Raw genomic sequence first — 23,483 nt, forward strand, 5'->3', positions numbered from 1 at the left:
TAAACATAAGTCTAAACAAACTGGCACTCAGCTATGCTGCTGGGGGGGAATGTGGAGAAATCATGGTTGATCATGCACATGTCTTCTGGTCTTGTCCTTCTATTCAGTCTTTCTGGAAGGAAGTAGCAACAATCATTTTAAAAACCCTGGGTTTTAGTATCAGTACAACATTCACATCCCTGTTGCCCATGTACTGATCTGTCTATTGTCTCTGACATAATGATGATTGCCACTTGTCTGTGAGTTTGTGTATGGTCTGAGTGGATTGTAAAAACTGAATTGCCCTTCTGGGATAAATAAAGTTGTTTGAATCTGAATATCTCTGACGGGCTAAGCATAGAGGATACCTACCTCCTAAAGATCTTGCTGGCAGCAAGTAAAAAGGCCATTACAAAATACTGGCTTCAGAAAAACTGCCCTACTGCTGGACTCTTTATCAATATTGTTAAGCACCTATATCTTCTAGAACAGATGACCTACTCCATACGGCTCCAAAAAGAATTGGGAGAAAAGCGATGGGAAAAATTGTGTTTATTAGCCAATGAGACAAATCTTTCATAATTATTGTATGTACCATGTCTGATATTTTATTTTAAATTAGGCAAACTTGTCTTGATTTATTGATTATCCCCTTACCTTGTTTGTTTTTCTTTCTTTCTTTTTTTTGCCTGCTTGCTGTTCTTATAATAATAAAAAAAAGTTCCTAAGTAAAAAGTACAAAAAAAAGTAAATTAAGTTGATGACTTTAATTGTTCAACTTTTGACCGAATCTGTGCTTGTGAAAGAGACAAAATTAGATGTTTGTTAGGAGTGAAAAGAGGTTAAATGCTAATGACAACAATGTAATGATGGTTTATTGACCCTTTGGAGCAGTACAAGCTCCTTGTCTCGCTCAAGGGCACCTCAGCAGGGCTGATGCTGGGTCTTGATCCCCAGGCTTCTGGTTAACACGTTGTCTCTCTTATCACCATCACCCTGCAGCCCCAGTTGATGTGAATCTGCATAAAAACGTGACTCTTACCGGATGCAGGATAGTACCCAGTATGATCTGGTTGGGGCAGCTCTCCAGGATGATCTGGACATCTCTCTGCAGAAGGCGGGACTCAGTGAAGAACTTGGCCTCAGCTGCAAACGGCTCTGGGGTTTCGGTTCCGTCCGCTTCCCGTTTGAATGTCGGGCACTGGGGAGGAGGGTACACACTCGTGAACTAAACAGCAATCGTCATGTAAACATTCAAAATGATGTTACATCACATAGATGGACGGCAGCCTGACTCCGTTTTGTTCATTTGACCTGGCCTTAGCACTGAGGGAAAAAACACACACAACCGGTGTTTGCAGTAAGACTGAATCTAGCAGGCAGGATATTATTTGTCATTCTTGTGAAGGAGAGCAGTGTGATAGGATCTGATCTCTCATTGTGCTCCGGTGATCCTTTATAAAGCAACATGTTTTTTTTCCCCCTCAACACATTTTCTTGTAAACAAGAGAGACAAAATGTCAGACAGGTCTAAACAAGAGCGAGACGACCAGCAGATAAGCCTTCAAATGCCGAGACAAAGAAACACCTTCAAATGGATGTAATATCTTCAAGTAGCAGATGAAAAAGATAAGTTATCTTGAGTGGCCCATTGGCAAAGCCAGTCTGCACAATAAAGATGGATGGGAGAATTTAGTGGGGAAGATACAAAGCCATAAGAACAACACAGGCTGGCAGGAGGGAGGAAAATTAACCATTATCGCTTAGATCAACTTTTTTTATTATTAGTTTCTAAGTTGAATGGCCAGTCCGCCCTCAAGTACGTAATTAATTTTTTGAAAATGAGGGAGAGGGGAGGAAATTGTGTAGGGTTTAGCCACACCATCCAACGAATGGCATCAGACAGATCCTCGTCATATTGAACCCTTTCGCTAATCAAGTTCATTATTCTTTACACACCCTTATTTTCCTCCTCATCTGTCTGCATTCAGGCCTCCGTTGTTGACGCTAGCATTCTGGCAGGCCATTACATTAGAAACACAATACACGTGCGACTACAGAGGCGGACTGTTGGGTTACCTTGATTCCAGACAGCATGACGGTGACCAGGTAATAGTCGGGGAGGAGCAGGGCACGCACAATGCTGCCGTCACGCACATGCTCGATGATGGCTGGAGGGAGGGAGGAGAGAAAACAGAAAAGTCTGTGGAGGAGAACAGTGTATTGAGCTGCTGACCATTTGTCCTCTGCCTTCACTTTCATTATCGGGGTTTCCATTCCTTTAGGGAATCCTTTTCCAGGTATTTACAATGAGATTTCCCATGACTTTTGCTCGGATATACATGACAGCCGTTGCCCACAGGAGGTCATATTATTCAGTATTAACTAACAGTGGAAGCCTCAACAATTTCCGAACACAATGACATTTTTTGGGGGGGGGGGTTGCCCCTTTTTCTCCCCAATTGTACTTGGCCAATTACCCCACTCTTCCGAGCTGTCCTTGTCGCTGATCCACCCCCTCTGCCGATCCGGGGAGGGCTGCAGCCTACCACATGCCTCCTCTGATACATGTGGAGTTGCCAGCCGCTTCTTTTCACCTGACAGTGAGGAGTTTCACCAGGGGGACATAGCACATGGGAGGATCACGCTATTCCCCCCAGTTCCCTCCCTCTTGAACAGGTGCCCCGACTGACCTGAGGAGTCGCTACTGCGGCGACCAGCACACACCCACATCTGGCTTCCCACCCACAGACACAGCCAACTGTGTCTGTAGAGACGCCCGACCAAGCCAGAGGTAACACGGGGATTCAAACTGCTGATCCCCATGTTGGTAGGCAACGGAATAGACCGCCATGCCACCCGGACGCCCTTCAAAATGACATTTTAGCTGATCACTTAACATACTGCCCAAACTTCCAAGCATCGATGAGATGTCTCAGTGGCTAACAATACGAATAAAAAGAAGCAATCTCAGCTAAAAATTATAAGCAACAGAATATGCCATCTCAGGGGGTCAAATACACATTTATAACCTAACATTGCAATTTCTATAAGCTCAATGATATTTGAGCTCATAGAAATGAATTTTATAATTTTCTAGGTGTTTTCTGTAACTGGAAAACCAGTCTATGAATTACCAGGTTTTCTAGGACATGTGAGAACCCTTCCTGCTTTGCTAGAGTCAAGCCCTAACAAATGCATCCGTTTCATTTAACCTCATGGGTGTTTGAAGTTGGTGATTTGCATGACTATCTGCAGTTTCCTCTAAAGAGGCAGTATGAACATGCAGTCATCAGGGAATTAAAAAGTCATTCAGACTGGACTTTATTTGTGGGACTGACAGACAAACACCAACTCTGTTAGTCTGGGACAATCTACACCTATGACTAAAACCCACCGATTTAACAGTGAGGAGGTTTCACATTCATTTTGCCCCACCCAGATTGGGAATGGATCAAGTGAGTAAGAAAACAAGTGATGGGGTGTCCAGGTAGCATGGCGGTCTATTCCGTTGCCTGCCAACACAAGGATCGCCGGTTCGACTCCCCATGTTACCTACGGCTTGGTCGGGCGTCCCTACAGACACAATTGGCCTTGTCTGCGGGTGGGAAGCCGGATGTGGGTTATGTGTCCTGGTCGCTGCACTAGCGCCTCCTCTGGTCAGTCAGGGTGCATGTTCAAGGGGGAGGGGGAACTGGGGGGGGAGGGGAATGCGTGATCCTCCCACGCGCTACGTCCCCCTGGCAAAACTCCTCACTGTCTGGTGAAAAGAAGCGGCAGGCGACTCCACATATATCAGAGAAGGCATGTGGTAGTCTGCAGACCCTCCCTGGATCGGCAGAGGGGTTGCAGCAGTGACCCAACAGCTCGGACGAGTGGGGTAATTGGCTGGATACAATTGGGGAGAAAAAGAGGGGAAAAACAATCCAAAAAGAAAAAAAGAAAGGTCATTCGTGGGCCTATTTGACCAGTGGGTCAAACAGGTTAGCCAGTTAAACATTCAAAGGGAAAAGAAAAAACTGCATCTCTTTTGACAGGCTCTCCATCCACACTTGGTATTTTTCCCCATAACGTCTTGCCATATAACCAGCAAGCCTGGAGGTCACTTTCATTTATTTGCAAAGTTGGTGAGGTATTACCTAGTCTTCTAAGCTCACATCCCTTCCCAACACTAGCCTTGACCTCTGCATTGCCACTCTGAGAATGAGGCAGTGAGCGAGTCAGCCATGTGAAACACATTTTTAAACCTAAATGGTGTTTAGGGAAGGTCTTCTTTTTTTGTATGTGTGCACTGCCTTTCTACATGCGCGTGCACGAGTGTGTGCGCGCATGCACAAAATCTCGAAGAGTGGGTGGAGGGGTTGCAGGAAGCAGACAAGGGATGGAAATTGGTATTCCAATTCTACACGGTGGAAACTCAGCGCAGGGCAGTTAGAGCGCTTCGGCTGAATTGTTGCCTCCCATTTTCAAGCAAGCCTGACCGTCTCTTGTGAATGGTAAGAACAAGAAATGGGGGGAAAAAAGAAAGAAAGAGCCACCCTTCTGTTCCTTTTCCCCATTCAATTAAAGGTTAGTGAAATGAACTGAGCCGTTGTTAATGTCAGTCGCCTGGAATGAATGGATTGGCAAATCCCCCTTCGGGTAGGCCAGATATGAGAGACTCTGGGAAGGAGCCGGTGGAGAGTGATATGGCCGTGATACTGGGTGCCATTACATGCCGAGACATCGAGAGCAGGAAGTCTTGAGCCAAAATGGTAGATTTGTGTCACAGCCTGTGAGTTGAGGCTTCTGTGGGGAAAATGGAGGCTTACGTGCTGGTGTGCATCAGCTTCCTTGGCACCCAGGGCTCCTTTTCAAGATGTCACTTTTCAGGATGCTTCCAGGGGAATTCCTCCTGCCTGCACTTGGATTTCAAAGTTTGCTTTTGGAGGCGGCGTGGATTAAGACATTTTGCACTCGGTCTCACACTGCCATTTTGACGCAGATTTCTACCCTAGAAATCCATTCCCTGTCCCGAGCCAGTCCCTGAACTATGAATCTTCCTTCCAGTAAATTTAGAATTTGCATAACCTCTCTAACATGCAATATCTGTTCAGTCCTTTTTCATTTATACAATCAGAGAACCCAAAATCAGTGTAATAGCTAGGGATGCACAGGAGTAAAATGGGGTACTGTATCAAGAGATTTTACCCAGGACTAAAAATCTGATACCAAAAGCCAGGATTAACATGTCATATAAGCAAAACGGCTTGATCTACTGAACTACTGGCACACAGAAGCATGCACTTCTCTAAATGATGGGAAAAAAACTGAATCTATCTGCATTATTGTGCCAGTTAACCCCTAACTAATCTGCAATGTACAGCAAAAGTAATGGATCAGATCATTTTTGGAATCCGTTATCAGGAACTAAAAAGTGTTATTGGTGCATTCCTAGTAACGGCACCACCATTTGTTTTGTAAATCAAAGTAGACAAATTTTGGTTCAAAAGGGGACCAATGGTAGATTAATGCAGACAATAAAAGTGAACTAGGTATATACAAATGGAAGCCATATTTACATATTTTACTTTTTATAAAAGTGATAATTTTCTCAATAAAGCATTAAGCTTTCTGACTGAGAACAGTTGAATTTTACAACTCTGTCATATATTTCATAGTTTAAATGCTTTTTCTTGCCCAAGGTAGGAGTCTCCTTGAAGGTAATGGGACTATTACACTGAATAGAGAGAGAACGAGAGACTTTTTAAAGTCAAAAGTAGCCAATATTTTAGTTGCGAAAGAGTCTGCTATTTTTGTTGTAGGAGGTATGTCTTTTTTTGTTGGTTCACAAGCGCCGCCCTGCTTGGCTCCCTTACCATTGACTGGTTTCTGGTGCATGGAGTCAACAAAGTTGCGGGGGTTCTCAATGGTGTACTTGATGTCGCGGACGGTGTGTGTGCCACCGCCTTCGCTCCACATGCCCTTCTTGGAAGCCTTGGCCTGGTCCTCCAACTCACAGAGTCTGACCTGCTCTGGACTGGACAAACACACATCCACGAAGAAGAATTTCAGAACAACATTTGAAGCCTAAGCCATATGAAGACCAGAAAAGCATGATAAACCAACATTTATTGCATTGTTGTGCCCAGAATGAACAGAGAAGTACAGGTATGGGTAAATATACAGCCTATATCTTACAGATCATTGAAATGATTGTTAGTCTTTAATAAATGAGAGTGCTGTTTTTTTTGTTTTTGTTTCCCTTTTTTCTCCTCAATTGTATCTGGCCAATTACCCCCCTTTTCCAAGCTGTCCCAGTCGCTGCTCCACCCCCTCTGCCAATCCGGGGAGGGCTGCAGACTATCACATGCCTCCTCCGATACATGTTGAGTCGCCAGCCGCTTTTCACCCGCCAGGGGGACGTAGCGCGTGGGATGATTGCACTATTCCTCCCAGTTCCCCCTCCCCCCGAACAGGCACCCCAACCGACCTGAGGAGGCTCTAGTGCAGCGACCAGGACACATACCTACATCCGGCTTCCCACCCACAGACACGGCCAATTTTGTCTATAGGGACGGCCGACCAAGCCAGAGGTAACACGGGGATTCGATCCAGCGATCTCTGTGTTGGTAAGCAACGGAATAGACCGCCACATTACCTGGAAGGCCATGAGAGTGCTGGTTTAACACTATGTTACAGTGTGAGTAATTTCCAGAACAAAGTACTGTGAGCAGCAGCCAAGTTTTACTCTTTCCAGGACATTGCCATTTAAATTCACTGTATGACTATTTGCTTATGGACCCCAACACCTGTCAAATGGCTAGTCAGCCACTGACAAATCAACAATTCTTTCACTTTCATGACAAACATGAAATTTCCAGTAAAACACAACCTGCTTTTTCAAATATATGCACACCAGGAAATGTTATGAAATGTTACTTGAATGGAGTGGATTTGATACGGGCACATGTGGAGGAAGCCCTTCTCTGCAGCCCTGGGTTACTGAGGTGATTTTGAAGTGATTCACCGTTGCTGTTGTTGGGAGAACATGGTGGCTCCACTTACTGGAATGGATCAAGTGAGTAAGAAAACAAGTGATGGGGTGTCCAGGTAGCATGGCGGTCTATTCCGTTGCCTAATGGGTTCGAGCTAAATCGTAGCTGATAACCTCATTGTTAAGAGCTTCTATGAAGATCAGAGGGTCTTTGAGGGAGAATCGCTGTTCGACAGCCGGCTTGAAAGGAACAAGCTGCTGGCTTCGCCTGGCTACAAGCTCCTCGATTAATTTAACACTGGTTCCACAGGGCTAAACCACCACATCTCACAAGTCTTATGGACTGGATATTATTATAGAATCGCAGCCCTAAAATTGCTCAGATCTAGGCATGTTATAACATGTACTTCTCAAAAGCCGTTTCTCCCTTTGAAAATACATTAGGGCAAATCGCCAAAAGAATTACTGTCTTGTGGACAAAAAGCCCATTAAGCTGAATTTCATTTCTCCAGCTTCATTAGAATTCATCAGACTAAACACCTCAATCTTGGTATTCTTGGCACATTAAAAAAAAAATGTTGAAAATTATCGCTGGTTTAGAGGTCCAACATGAGAGCAATTTTTTATTATTTATTTTCACTCCAAAAAAAAAAGCTCCATTGCCTACATTTTGACATGAAGTGGGCTCAGCTTTGATGAAATGAGCACTGCATATAAATTGAGGTTCCCCAAACAGTGGCAGATAGAAGCAGATAATCAGACTGTTACCGCTTAAAAAAAAAAAACTGGCATTACTGAAGAAACAGAATCGTGTTTGACAGCTCCTTCAAAAACAGCCACGCAGCGGGCAACAAATTCCACAATTAATTTCAAGCTGGTTAATGTGCAGGCAAACACTATCTGAAGGTCGTCGTAAAAATTTAATTATTCAGAACTTCAAAATGGCCAACTTCATTCATTCATAAAGGCTTTTGTTGCACCAATAAGCAAGGCAGTCTGATTGATGGTGTGGCGATGGATTGGCATGGTAGGAGCTTTGTGGAAATGAACTGTGAATAAACAGCTTTTTACATCTTACTGCTTGAAAAAAAAAAAAAAAAAAAAGAAATACAAATAAATGGCTTGCTTTTAGGTCTCAATTATAATGCCACATGCATACAAACGCCAAGTACTCCAACTGCGTGTTCCCAACTGGGTCTTTGGACACATGCCCAAAGCTCAGAATTTCTCTTCCCTCTTGTATTGATTTAGCAACAAACCCCCAACTGAAACAGAAACAGTTTCTTGCTTACTGAGCAAGAATAGTGAAACTTTCTGGGACAAAGTGTAGAACTGTAAGACGTCAATTGCATTTAAGCTACTTTGAACTAAAGCGCTAAACAGTTACTGTGGTGAGCTGCAAAAGAGGCCGGGGGATAACAGTGCAATCGAGGGGAGCAGATGCCTAAAGACCACAGCAAGATATGGAAACTACATGACAAGCGGTGATCATTAAAGATGAATTTTTAACAAAAAATGGAAAAGGGGTGGGGGATAGTGAACCTCTCCACATCTCCAAATAGGCTGGGTTCTTTTTAAGCCAGTGACTACTTCCAGCTAATCGAGCCCTGTTTCAAATCAAAGCCGATAACGTAAGAGAGGCGAAGCAGGGCTCCAGACTGCGACCATTTTTTTCAAGGTGCTAGTGATTTTTTCCAAAGGTAGCACCAGTGTGACAGCAAAATTAATGGACATTTAGAAAAAAATAATTTTTTTTCTCGTTGTCCGGTTGAAATTGTTCTATTCTGATTGTGCCTTGCAAACGTCAACAATAAGTCTAGTCACTGTAGAAATGGTACCGAGGCAACTATGGACAACTCCTGCAGGCTATACTCCTCCCCATCCAAGTTGTTATAGCAACATTTACTCATGCGCAATTTGCGCATCAATTATTGCTGGTAGGCTACCGATAGCAACATTGACACTAAAGGTGGACAATAGCAGTGAGTGGCGATGAAACACAACATCAAGTCGTATTTTCTACCAAGCACATTAAGTGCTGTACCCAGTAATGTTACAGCAGATGAGGCACAAGGGGAGAGACAGGACAAGACCAATGAGCCGGAAAATGCTACTAAAAATAAGACTAGAGTAAAACCTAGCGGGGCATCCGTGCAGCATAGCAGTCTATTCTGTTGCCTACCAACACGGGGATCGCAGGTTTGAATCCCCGTGTTACCTCTGGCTTGGTCAGGCATCCCTACAGACACAATTGGCCGTGTCTGCAGGTGGGAAGCCGGATGTGAGTATGTGTCCTGGTATGTGTCCTGGTTCAACCAGTAAAAGAACAAAATGCACCGTGTACACTGTGCACAGTCTGGTGTTTTCATTTGCTGGCAACACAAAGTGCGCTACAGCTACAAGCAACCGGAAATATGAGACATTAAAGTTGTACAAGTCTTTAATTCATATAAAGTCTCTCTGTCCAAATTTCCATATAAATATATACACATCTGATGGTAAAGGAATATTAGAATATTTCTTTTTCTTTCTTTTTTTTTTGGGGGGGGGGGGGGTTCTCCTTTTTTCTCCCGAATTGTACTTTTTCCAAATACCCCACTCTTCCAAGCCGTCCTGGTCGCTGCTCCACCCCCTCTGCCAATCTGGAGAGGGCTGCAGATTACCACATGCCTCTTCCAATATATGTGGAGTCACCAGCCATTTCTTTTCAGCTAACAGTGAGGAGTTTCACCAGGGGGACATAGCGCGTGGGAGGATCACGCTGTTCCCCAGTTCCCCCTCCCCCCTGAACAGAAGCTTTGACCAACCAGAGGAGGCGCTAGCGCAGTGACCAGGACACACGCCCAAATCCGGCTTCCCACCAGCAGACATGGCCAATTGTGTCTGTAGGGACACCCGACCAAGCCAGAGGTAACACGGGGATTAGAACTGGTGATCCCCATGTTGGGAGGCAACAAAACAGACTGCTACACTACCCAGATGCCCAGATAGTAAGGAAATATTAAAATATTTCTAGGACAAAACACATTCTCTCTTTTACATTATGCCACAAAACAGAAGCAGTGCCACCAAATTAGGCACTGGTGCTACAGTTTGACAGACTTGGTAGCACCAGTGCCACCAATGTGAAAGCTTAGTCTGGAGCCCTGTGGAGAATGAAAAATGCATCACTGAACCGCATTACAGCCCCCCCTCCCCCAATAAATCCTTTTCCAATTCCATTCTATCTGAAAATGCTGTAGGTTATTTTTTTTTCTTTTTATAATCTGCATGTCTCCCTTGTGAAAGAAAATGATAATTTAAAAATGACACAAATTGTTCAACCTCTGCTTGACATTTGAAAGCTCCCTGCCGTCTTTGTACAGTTTGGAGGGGTGGGAAGGAATCCATTTGTCTCCTGTGTGTTTGACTGGAGGGGCTCCCTTCCCAGTGTGCGGAGCAGCCGGTGTTGGCATGGTTCACCCCTCCCCACCAGCACACTCCACTAGGGTAGGAGTTTAAAAAGAGCAATGGGGGGTAATAAAGCACAGTTGGTGCACTTGTTAATGTAGCTCCCTCATGCCCTGGCGGGTGGAAGTTCTATAAACCAATCACACACACACACACACACACATGCACACGCACACACACACACACACACAGGCGCACGCACGCACATATGCACGAGGGATCCTGTCAAGCTGAGAAGGTCTGTCAGATTCTTACTTAAGATGAGGCCTCCGCCGACGAAAAGAAAATTCTGGAGGAACATCACTGAGACAGAGTGAACGAGTAAAAAGAGAGAAAAAGGGAGAGCCTGGGGGTTTGAGCTTTAGTGTGTGTATCAGGCTGCCTTTGTGTCTGTGAGAAGCCTAATGTATAGTCGTACAGTTCATCATGACAACATAGGTAAAGGTGAAACTGCAAGACATCTAATAGGGCTTTTAACCAAAAAAGAAAAGGGGGGGGGCATTTGGGTAGCGTATGCATACCAACACGGCGATTGTCGGTTCAAATTCCTGTGTTGCCTTCAGCTTGGTCGGGCATCCCTACAGACACGATTGTATGCTGTCTGATACTGTGCTGCTTGTTTTTTGTTTTAACTGTGTTCTGTAAGGTGTCCCTGAGTGCTCTGCAAGGCACCCACACATAAAATGTATTATTATTATTATTAATTGGCTGTGTCTGCAGGTGGGAAGCTGGATGTGGGTATGTGTCCTGGTCGCTGCACTAGTGCCTCTTCTGGTCGGTCAGGGCACCTGTTTGGGGGGGGGGGGACTGGAAGAATAGCGTGATCCTCCCATGCGCTACGTCCCCCTGGCAAAACTCCTCACTGTCAGGTGAAAAGAAGCGGCTGGCGACTCCACATGTATCGGAGGAAGCATGTGGTATTCTGCAGCCCTCCCCGGATCGGCAGAGGGGGTGGATCAGCGACAAGGACGCTCGAAAGAGTGGGTTAATTGGCCAAGTGCCAATTGGGGGAGAAAAGGGGGGAGATAAAAAAAAAAGAAGAAGCTGACTAGCTTTCCAAATCTAACAAATCTGTGATGTAAGGTTGCTCAATTATTACCTTTGTATTTATTCAACTACAGCACTCTTGCACTCCCTACCCATTTGAGAATGAGATATACATGTAAGAGGCACATGTTGCTTATTTCTTGCTTTCAACAGTCTGATGTTAAATGGTTACAGCAAACTATAATAGTGTGTTACACTACAATACTACATGACTGGCTCTTGAAACTGAAAGCAGCCACATTGAACCTGAAGAACCATACATAAAGGAACAGACTTTGTCTCAGATTTCCTTGTTTTGCTGATATTGGACCTGAAATGATATTACAATTTATGTGTTACAGCCTGACTGTCAGGATGAATATGTACGACCAGAGAAGCACATTCCGCATTCAAAACTGTTTAAAAAGCTGACTACACTTCTAGACGGAAGTGGAAAATTCAATCAAATATTTACAAGGGACAAAAAAGTGTATGCGTCAGACTTAACAGCAAACAGGTGTACATCAACTTGCTCCAACTCAACGCTGGGAATGGGCTCTGGGCCCAGCCCTCTGGCTTCTGAATTGGCTGGCCATCTTCTCAAGCCACAGCTGACCCCTGAACACATGCTCATCTGCAGTCCAAAGCCACCATCAGCATTACCCCCCGCCCCCCCCCCCCCATAATAGCGACAGTGGTTACCCAATGGTTTCTGAGATTAATGTAGCCAATCACTGAGACTAATGGGTTTGGGGGACAAGTGCATGGACGAAACAACTAAAGCCTGAAGTCCTAAGTAATAGCCGTCCCCTTTGGCCAAATGATGCCCACATATACTTAAAGCATCATTTACATTAGCACCCGTTTGGGGCCATTGCACAGGATGCACAGACCGGGTCATTAGTAGCAAAATATTCCCATCATCTATGTCCACAAGGGAGGACCCATATCTACCAGCACCAGTCAAATTGCCTGTAATGTGTTTAATGTACAAATACATCCACTGGGGTGGGGTGGGGGGTGCTTCATCTTACAGAGCTAGATGTGTGAGTGTGTTCAGGGTCGATTACTGCATATGGATAATGTGGAGGCAAAGGGCTTCACTGTGAGACCACGGTTACAGAGGCGCAATACTGCCACCATCTGGGACGCCATCGCCCCTTTCTCAGTTCTCTGTACTATCAACTGTGGACATACTCATAGCTCCCCAATGATTTACACGTGTAGTACTGTTGTAAGTTTAAGCAAGCAGAAGATTGCTTCATGTTGCCACCAGTGGGCTCCCAACTCAGCAAAACAAAGTCTGTAGCTACTAAGTGGTAGAGGTAGCTGCTGAATCAAAACACAGCACTCAGTAGTTGAAACCAACTGCTCTGACTAAACAAGCGGCTTTGGGAGGACTGCAACTACGACATCATGCCATTATCATGTCAAACACACGCAGAGGTCAGAGTCACATAAATGTGGTCGACCATGACATCCCCAAGACAATCCAAATGAAACCTGGTGTCACAACAGGTAAGAGTTGTGGTGTCACAGACAACAGAGCTACGTCACATATAAACATACATATGTCTAATCTACAGTCAATGGTAAAGCATGGCACGTTTTGGTTATCTCACTGTAAACAATGACTATGATTCCTTGCCCTATAAAGCCGAAGACATACTTATGGGCCATTTAGCCTTATGAGGCAGTTCTAATTGCAGAATTACAATTTAAAGGTTATAAAGGTTATACTCCAATTTTTTTTTATTTTGCAATGTAGAATAGCAAAAACAGCATGTGAATTCTTAAATGAGAGCCTGATATGACATCAGCCAACTGTCAAATTCTGAACATGATGACACATTAGTCTTGTGTCCCAGGAAACACAAACTGATTTCAAAGAGGGCAGAGCTATACCACAAGCAGACCCATGATGTCACCAGGGAAAAGCTTCAGCACAAGTGTGTTTGCATGACAAGTGACTTGAGAATTTAATTCATGGTGCTGTTCAAAATCAGCGTAATTCCACATTTGAACAGCATCACTAAACTTTTGAGGACGTGGCCTTCTGCAGCCAATTGAGAATCCGCGTTGTTCTACGTCCGCCTTTTACTGCAGCCATCAGTCAGCAAACTCAAAAGCGTCCATTGGAAAGTAGCACAGTGATGCAGTTGCTGACAATGTATTTGCAGAGGAAGTGAAAGCATTAAGAAACAAGCTGTTCACAATAATATCTGGCTTACAAAATAGTTTATTGCTGGATGCAATACAATGTAACCGTTCACCTCGAACTGAATAGAATATCCATACGGCCACCACATATACTAGTTTACATGGTGGCCGTATGGATACCACATATACTGGTTTGTGACAACATAGCCTAAACAGCAAGGTACACATGGTGGCAAATATAGTGGCTGCAGGAAGCTTACTTGTTTCCTCTGACTCCTTCCCTGCGGACGGTGGAAAGACCCTCATTCACCAGCGACTCTGCAATGTTCTCGCCTGTTGTGTCTACAAAGAGAAGGGAAACGCACAAAGATATTGTCTAAGCACCTGACCAACCACTCAATTCATAAAACTCACGCAAGGACATTCTCTTAACTTTCTCTTATTTTTTCTTGCGAGGAGTACATGAGCGAGATCAACGTCAGATTCATGTAACTTTCCTAAAACACGAAGTCTGCTCTTTGGAAGGTCTTGAATGTTCAGTCCGACTTGTTCATAAACTGAATGCATGCACCAGAGCACCTCCAATTAGCTTAGTTAACACCTCAAAAAGACCATCTAAAAAACAAGTGATTGAGTGTCATTTCCAAAAAAAGATATTAAAAAATCTCATCAGATTCTATCTTTACCATGTCCCCTTTTTTATTTTTATTTTTGGCCTTGTTTTGTTATAACATTAGGTGCTTTAAGTGTTTTGCTTTCGCTACCCCATTGTCTACCTTAGCCTTCCGGCTACTTTTGCAAACATATCCATCCCGGAGGACAGGTCCCTCCACTGACGCTCTCTCTCAGGTTCATGAATCATCAGTCAAAGGATAGAGGGTGCTGTGATTTCCGTTGTCGTCTACTGTATTTGCTCATATTTCTTTGTGTGAAAGTAAAGAAGCCCTCTGAGACCGGAACTGTGATTTTGGGCTATAAAAATAAACACGATTTCATTTGTTGACTTGGCATCACGACACGCCGCCGAAAAAAATAATTTGAAAAAGATAAAGAACTTTTAAGAACTGGGGAAAAAAACTGAAGTCCTGGCGTCAAAACATTTCACATGCATTTCTGTGACAATTTCATCTAAAAAAAAAACTTAAAAAAAATCTTAAAATATTGTAAACACACATGTAAAGCTAACATGTAAGGCAAATATTTTTAGATTCATTTAGGCTAAAAATTTTATTTTCTATATTCTCCAATACTGAAACTAGCCCTGTGATGGTCTGGGCCGTGTGATGGCCTGGCAGCCTGTCCAGGGTGTTTCCCCACCTGCCACCCAGTGACTGTTGGGATAGGCTCCAGCATCCCTGCGACCCTGAGTAAGGATGAGCGGTTTGGATAATGGATGAATGAATGAATTAAAGCTAGTCTTTCTGTACGTTATGGACTCGCACGCACTCTTCTAAAGACATAGTTGAGCAACGGGACGGTTATGTGTATTTTCACACAACAGGTCTGAGCTGCCCTCAAGTTTGAGCTTGCCAACAAACAAATTCTAAGCAAGGGAAAACTGCTGAATGCCATTTGTTTTTTGTTTTTAATAGCTCTTATGCACTCTCTAAGAACAGATCTGTGCCTCTGAGCCACTCTTGCACGAGGGTCAGCAGGTTTGACAAAACTTATTTTCAAATCATTTACAACTGAAACACTAAGGAATATGACATCAAAAGACAAGGCAAATTCCCATTTCTCCCAAGTCACAACTTGTGCAGACACATTGTGCAAGACCGACACATCGATGAAGAGGAGGTAGTAAACTCACCCTTCCCCAGGTAGACCATGCCGTATTCTCTGCCCATCGCGGTCTTGATCTCAACAGTGAAGCATACCTCTTTGCCAATAAGCTTCTTGCGCAGAAACTCTCTGGCTTGAAAGGCCCATGGCTGCAATACAAAGAAAAGCGTTACCCTGACAATACTGATACTGACCTATCAATCATATTCTCTGGCCACCATGGGGGAGAAAGGCCCGAGATGACAGTAGCTGGCCTTCTGACTCTCAAGTTCAACTGCTTTATGTTCACTCATCATTTATACAAAAAGTGATTTATCTGAAGTTGAGTTTTTAAAAGTCATTGTGTTGCAGTTGCATTGGAGAAATAGAACAGCAATGCTCTGTAGGAGAAATACAAAATTAAGTCTTTACCCCTTGAAAAGAGTTTAGTTGCACTTAGGTGAAATTCCATTTAACAATGCAGAGCTCCAGACTGTGACCGATTTGCAACCATTTTTTCCCAAGGCGCGAGTGACTTTTTTTCCAAAGGTAGCACCAGTGCGACTGCACAATTAATGGACGTTATGGAAAAAAAATTATTTTTTTGCTGTCTGATTGAAATTGTTGTGATGTGATTGTGCCTTAAGAACGTCTACAACAAATCTAGTCACGCATAGGCGGCAGGTCAAGCAGAAGATGGGGAAGGCTAATATTTGACCAACTATCATACTTGATTTAACAATCACGGAAGGCAACGTTATTATGTTCATAACAACAATTTTACACACTGACCGCAAACAATAACACACAGGTAATAACGCAACACAGTAAAAGTAGGCCAACTACTAACGTTACATAGGTAAATCAGAAATGGGCTGGCATTAAGTGGCTGTGGTTTGTAGAATTCAATTTTGACAATCTCACACATTTAAACGCAAGCTTTGGTTACATTAGTCAATGGCAATATTTTTTTTGATTGTTCTATTGCAATTGTAACTAGATCATCAGTTATTATAATTATTATTCAGGGCTCCAGACTGCGACTAAAATGGTCACATATTGGGAGGGTGCGAGTTAAACAGCAGCATGGCTTGGGAGGTAGAGCAGGTCGTCTAGTAATCGGAAGGTTCCTGGTTCAATCCTCAGCTCCTTGAGCAAGACTCCTAACCCCTAACTGCTCCTGATGAACAGGTTGCAGCCTTGCATGGCAGCCTCCACCATCAGTGTATGAACGTGTGTGCGAATGGGTGAATGTGAGGCATGCATCGTAAAGCGCTTTGAGTGGTCGGTAGACTAGAAAAGTACTATATAAATGCAGTCCATTTACCATTTAAAATTTCATGTGGTCACATGCCAGATTGGGCAGCATGTAGATGGTAGTGCAGCTCCCAATGCCCCCGCTGTTTCGCCGATAATTACACCAAGTGGACAGAGATCGGCTGGCGCTTTTATTGAATTCATATCAAATAAAAGTCAAAAATCTGCTGGCCAACAGCATACAGGCTAACAATCCCCCCACTATGCAAAATAAGACAAATATTCATCAGCACACAAGGTCATTGACTAATACCATGCTGAAAAAAAGGGTTAAACCAAATCAAGTACTGGTGCAACTAACTGAAAAAGTTTGTAGCACCAGTGCTACCAGTGGAAAAGTTAGTCTGGAGCCCTGCAATACCTTATCCCAACTTCATCAAATGCATACAAAGCCACTCACCTCGTCAGGGGTGTCCTTGGTGTCAGGCTGGCTCAGGGCGGCTCGACGGGCCATGGCCCCAGCCCGGATGTTGCTGAGGTTGATCTGGCGCTCTGGAGGCGGTCCACCTCGAGGCTGGCCCCGAACAATAATGGCACAGCCTGATAAGACCTGTTGAGATAACAAACACACACTCAGTTAGTCAACTATCAAAAGTAAAATGCCCAATTTGGATCACACATACTGTGTGATTCAGATTGATGAGCGCTGTAGCAAGGCAAGTTGTTCTTTATTTGCAACTGGGCCCACAGAAACGATTAACTATGCACATGAAGGCAAGCAAGACTGAATTTACTTTATGTAGTGGTTATGTGTCAAGGTGTCTTTATAAAAGGCACAGTATAGAGTCTAAATGGGGAGGTGTATTGACAAGAATTTAGCAATGCAATTTGTATCATAATACAAGTATCACAATTCAATATACTGTGAAATTACAATACTACGAAAACTATAATATATTGCAATATTATGTCAAAATTTAAAAAAAAATGTAATGAAGAAAAAACCTCAATATGCATAAAATCAGAGTAACCACAGCCATAGCTAGTGGCACCGCCTGCTGTTGTTGTGGTTCTGTGTGCAGCCCTGTCACAACACTGCACCTGCCACCTAGTGGTCAGAGATGTAACAACACAATGGAGCTGTGCCACTGCCAAATCTACTTGTGTGATCTTAAGAATCTATACTTTGTTCAAGAACGTCGACAACATTATTGCGAAAGACTGCATTGCAATACTCTAGCGCATCAGTATTTTCTTACTTCCTTAATTCTAAACACTTGGCAATGCACAAAACAACAGTAGCCAATAAACAATTAGCAAAGCCTGTTTCTACTGGGTTTTCTGGAGCAAGCCCAACAGTTGTGGAGCTGAAAAATAAATGAAGAGGACTGCTGGTTGTCATGGTGATAGTGTGTCAAAATTAATGTTCAGACCCAAGGTGAGCTCACACAGCATGATAGCAAAGCTAAACACCACAAAAAAAAAGAAAAAAAAGAGAGAGAACCTCATCCTGGGATTGACAACCATGGCATTTACACGAATCTGAGCAAACATCTTATCTGCGGGCTCTGTAGTGTGTCTGCAGGGAGCATCACTGTGTGCTGTTGATCTAAGATGTGGACTAGATAAAGCTGGTATGACATCAAGTCAATGCCGCCCCTGCCCCCCATTCACCCCAAACTGACTCACTCCCTATAAGTTGGAGCCAAGTGAAAGGGGCGCTGTTATTTTACACACTGGCCAGCAATGGGCAAAAAAAAAAGAAGTGCCCTTTACCCCTCTCTGTTTACCAAAGGGCCAAGTTCCAGTTCGGGGTATACATGGCCATGCTTGTCTCCCCATCACCTTGCCCACAGCTGATTAATGCTGGATATGGACACTTATGTCACCCAAGAGGTCTCATTATAATATCAGTAGGGCATGGGTATTCCAGGCTCAGTACAAGTAAACTATCTGTTATTACTAAAGTAACAGAAAAGAAACGCCAAGAATAAAAACAAATTTTCACCAATTGATCAACTACCAGCTCTTTCAGAGAAGGTAACTGGCCTCTGAGAAAATGTTAAACCAAACCAAAAACTGAGAACCAGGTTGACTGAAGTGGGATAATTGTGCATGGAAACTATACACCAACATTACCACCACTGCCTCTCATAGTAGCACTGCTGCTGCTGCTACTGCAATGACTGTCTACCGCTATTGCTACTTTTGTAGTACTGCTACTACTAATACTGATGCTACTACTATTAGTACTGCTGCTGCTAATAATACATCAGACTTATATAGCGCTTTTCTAAATACTCAGACACTTTACAGAGGCACAAGCAAAACAAAAACATACTACTATGATTAGTATTGCTGCTACAACTACCACTACTGTTACTGCTGCAACTACTGTTGCCACTACAAGTAGGATTGTTGCAACTAATTCTACTGTTACTACTACTACAGCAGCTGCTACTAATATGAATACTGTTTCTATTACTACCACAACTATTGCCACCACTACTACTTCTACTGCCACCACCACTATTATTACTACTACTTCTATTACTTCCATCATCAATACTACTGTTCCCACCACCACTTCCATTGCTACTACTACTGTTACTATTACTGCTACCACCACTATTGCTACCACCACTGTTTCTATTACTACCACTATTTCCATTACTACTACTACTGTTACTATTTATACTTATATTACTACCACCACTATTACTACTACTGCTGTTATTTCTACTACTACCACCACTACTACTACTACTACCACCACCACTGCTACTACTGTTACTGCTGCTACTACCACCACTACTACTATTACTACTACCACCACTGTTACTACTACCACCACCACCACCACCACTACTCCGTATGTTAGATTACGGGGGAGAAAGTCCTACGTGTCAGTTTCCCGTGGTCGCTTTAGACCAGCAGTCTTGCCAAATGGTCTTGAAATTGAGGGGTCTGAACTTTAAAAGGGGTCCTGTTGAACTTTTTATCCGACTCATTTAGAATTAAAGCCAGTATTTAATATCTAAAAAGCAAGAATAAAAGCATTAACGGGACAACGCCGAGGAGCCAGCTTACAAACAAAATCACGGTATGAACGTTGAGCTTTAAGCGGTTAGCCCACGGCTAACTAGCGCAGTTGGTCACTTGTGGAGATGAGTGGATTTTAAGTGAATGGGGTAAGGGATACGTATGCTAATCCTCACAGCGGGGGTGAACTTTGATCAAGGTGACACGTAACTTGTTCAACTAACATTAGGTCAACTCGTTCAGGTAAATAAGCCAACGTTAACTAGCCGGGAATCCAAACATCTGCGCCGTGCACACGGCTAAGCTAGCTGTGCTCCCTCCAGATGGCAGGGCATGCCGACCGGTATATTCAGAGAGGGGGTGCAGATTTACTCATTTAAATCACGTCTTGTCAAACGTTTATTCATACTTAAACATGTCGAGTGTTGGTAAACTTTCTACTGGAACTTTCAGCTACAGGGAACTCTTCCACTACAGGTATGCCCCAACTTGCTTGGACACAATTATTATCGCTGTCTACTAGTGTCCTTCCTATCTGCACTTGAAACTAACGCGCTTAACAAGGTGATCTGTGGCAATATAAGTCAACTTTGTACTTTTAATTTTCCTATTCACCACCTCTTGATGATCTAAGGAACACGTACAGTAAGTGCACTCGACATGACATGCACTCTTGGCTATGACATGATTACTTATGCAGCAAAGCACTACTACTACTTCTTATTTAAGTACTTCTACGATATCATTAGCGTAGTGCTCTTGGGTGTCAGCTAGTAGCACTGGAGTTTACCCGCTGATCGCAAACTCTCTTATCGCTCACTTTAGATAAAAGCGTCCGCCAAATGAGTAAATGTAACGTATATGTTAATACCTCACTTCCAGCTGGCAAGTGAGGCTACAGTGAGCTAATTTACTTCAGCTAATTAGCCGGCTAGCAAGTTAGCTTGCGTTAGCCAGCATGCTGCTGCAGCTACTACTACTTCAGCTGCCAGGTTCAGGTGAGGGGTTTTAGGGATGACAGTGTTTTGACATCAGCCACTTTTATAACCACCATCAATTCTGCTCAACTGAAGTTTATCCGGCAACCGTCAGTGAGCAGATTAGCCATCAAGCTGAAAAAGCTAGCGAGCTATAAACTGGTGTGTCGCGCACACACACACAAACACACACACACACACACACACACGTGAAGGAGTCCTACCATTTTGACAATCCCTCGTTGCAGAGGTACAGACGAAGCGGGAGCCGCCTGAGTTTGTGCCGAAACAGATGCCATGTCCGCCGAATTTAGATACGCCGCTAACGGGGGTGACCAGGTGGGGAGCTGGGACTCAGAAGTGACCGCTCTACTGGAATCCGAGAGGAAAAAGGGCTGAGCACTAATGCACACACGTTATACCGGAAACACGCTGTGCCATGCACACACACGTCAAAACCGCTACTTCCGGGTCCTACAGCAAAATGAATGGGAACGAACGGAGTTTTTCTCCCCTCTTGCTTTTTTCACTTGACCCGCGTAGGCGAATCGAAATAACAACTTCCGGGACAAGAGCTACGACACGTCAGCATAGTATTAACCCAGTCGAGGCTGGTGCCATTCATAAGTGTGCCCATGCGAGAAAGTTTTGGGAGGACGTGTTAAAATTTAGAATTGACAACACCGACCCCGATTTTTCCTCTGTAGTTGGAAAAACACATTATTTGTTCTTCTGTACGAATAATAGCAATAAACTAAAGGAACTATATAACATAAATATAATCCCAAGTACACAAATCCAAATTAAGCTACTTTAAACCTCACTATTTGATAGCGAAACTAAACAATTCAGAAAAACAATTTCCTCATCCAAAAACCAAAAAAAAAGCTGTGAAATCTGTTAGTTTATGCACTTGATTTAATGTATTTATTTCAATGATCTTCCCACTGGAGTTGTTTATCTCTGAACTGATTTTTTTTCATAATAATCAAAACTTTGTGTACGGCTATTTGTTTAAATACATTTTTGAAAAGTGACATTATAAAGGTTCTCACACAGAGAGCGAGAGTAACAGCAGCCATGCCGCTCGCTGCCTGCGGATTCTATGCTGGCCTTGGAGACATATTGCACGAATTCACAAAGTATAATTCAACTAACACATCATTCTCACTCCTCTCCTTTGTTAACGTAGTCCACTGATTAGATCAAATACAATATAATAGAACAGAATAGATGTTTATATTTTCTCTTGGGAAAAGTATGAATATGCTGTCTTAATGTGAGAAGAATGGGAGAATGAGAGATGCCCGAGAGAATTTGCCCTGGTCTCTTGTGCAAATTTGAAAAAGGAATTTCTAATGCATGGCGAACAGAATCAGAATGAATGAAAATGCCAGTGTGTGAAAGATAAAGGTCAACAGCTTGAAAGTCTATAAAAGTATGTACACCAGAGAATAGGTCTACAACTCAATTAAGAATTCATACATACGGTGGAATTCTTGATGATCTTAACAAAACTTGAATTTTTTCTGATTTAAATGAAATTTGTGACTGTGTGCCTTTAACCTGCATAACTCCGCTCCTCTTTAGGAATCATTTGAATTACGGCTGTGGTTTACAATTCCCAGTGTGGATGGGGGAGGCGTCCTTCTCAATAGATGAAGAAGCAACCCCCCCCCCCCATGTAAACAGGTTGGTTCTCAATTTACCCCCTAAATCCAATACTAAATTGAATTGATTTTGTTTGGGCTCAATGTGAATACATTTTCCTTCCTGACAGCAGTGCCCTCCCCCCCATCTCTCAAATCCATTCTACCTGTGTCCTGTGAAAATGCCCATGTGTCTGACAATCCATGCCATACATGTCATGCAATGTCAATCTCATAACCCAGATTTAGTCTCTGGGGACAACAGTCAATATTTTGGGGGCTTCCGGTGTAGTTGCTGGCTGCTCGCTTCCATTTCCTATTAAGACTTCCTCTTCTGTGTGCCCGTCATTGCTTACAGTCGGATTAGCAATATGAGATGCGAGATGGGAGTTGGAGTTGAGAGACGATGTCTACGGCTAGATTGTTTCACAAGTAGTCGAATGTTTCTCCACACAATACACAAACACTGATACTTTTTGTAGGTGTTTTAGGTCTAGACGACATTTTGGCCAATGCGTTCCGCCTCTTCTGCTCCCCACACGGACTGTTACCGACATCTAACCAAACAAAGCATGTTCCTGTTGAAATCACCGCCTAATCAAACATGATTCGTCAATACTACTCGGACTAAAACGGAAACCGAAACAGTAACCACAATGCTTCTGAAACCAAAATCTTGTCCTGTGCCTGTACACTGATGAGCAAGAACATTAAAACCACCTGAAGCCACTGCCGTCAGGGAATACCGTTGCCATGAAGGGGTGTACCTGGTCTGCAACAATGTTTAGGTAGGTGGTGTCTTGTACTTTATAGTACCTATATTAGTAATGAATGGACCGGAGACCAAAGCACAACGTTGACCTTTTAACTTGGCAAGTCTCAACACTCGCGCATGCGAGCTCATTACATATCAAAACGTGCTCACTACTTCTCCCCCTTTTAAACTGATACTTTCAGGATCTTTACATTAAATCATATGTTAATAAAGCCTAATGCTGATTTTACCAACAAGGCAGAGGAACAGCTGGCACCTTAAACATCTCTGTAAACATGAGCATATGTAAACTTGTTAAATGAACTTCACATTTCACATCTCATATCTACTAGACACACATTTCACATCTCATTTTCCTTTTCTTTTTTTTGTTGTTGACATATGAACCTATCAAGACAAGTACATAACCTACCTGAGAGGTAGGGTAGACT

At 43.3% G+C, this 23,483-nt stretch overlaps 1 protein-coding gene across 1 annotated transcript in view; it reads right to left on the reverse strand.

Moving 5' to 3' along the window:
- Nucleotides 1–21,062, reverse strand: part of snd1 (staphylococcal nuclease and tudor domain containing 1) — a 293,087-nt gene extending 272,025 nt beyond the window's left edge. Inside the window, exons 1-7 of the mRNA XM_056276098.1 lie at nucleotides 20,853–21,062; nucleotides 17,070–17,219; nucleotides 15,402–15,522; nucleotides 13,852–13,933; nucleotides 5,838–5,998; nucleotides 2,059–2,150; nucleotides 1,022–1,180 (exon numbers count right to left, since the gene is read on the reverse strand). Of these exons, the coding sequence (XP_056132073.1) occupies nucleotides 1,022–1,180; nucleotides 2,059–2,150; nucleotides 5,838–5,998; nucleotides 13,852–13,933; nucleotides 15,402–15,522; nucleotides 17,070–17,219; nucleotides 20,853–20,927 (840 nt within the window). The 5' untranslated portion in view covers nucleotides 20,928–21,062. The remainder of the gene's footprint in view (nucleotides 1–1,021; nucleotides 1,181–2,058; nucleotides 2,151–5,837; nucleotides 5,999–13,851; nucleotides 13,934–15,401; nucleotides 15,523–17,069; nucleotides 17,220–20,852) is intronic.
- Between the last annotated feature and the right edge of the window lie 2,421 nt (nucleotides 21,063–23,483).

The sequence above is a fragment of the Lampris incognitus genome, chromosome 3 (assembly GCF_029633865.1).
Source record: "Lampris incognitus isolate fLamInc1 chromosome 3, fLamInc1.hap2, whole genome shotgun sequence".
Taxonomy (NCBI): Eukaryota; Metazoa; Chordata; class Actinopteri; order Lampriformes; family Lampridae; genus Lampris; species Lampris incognitus.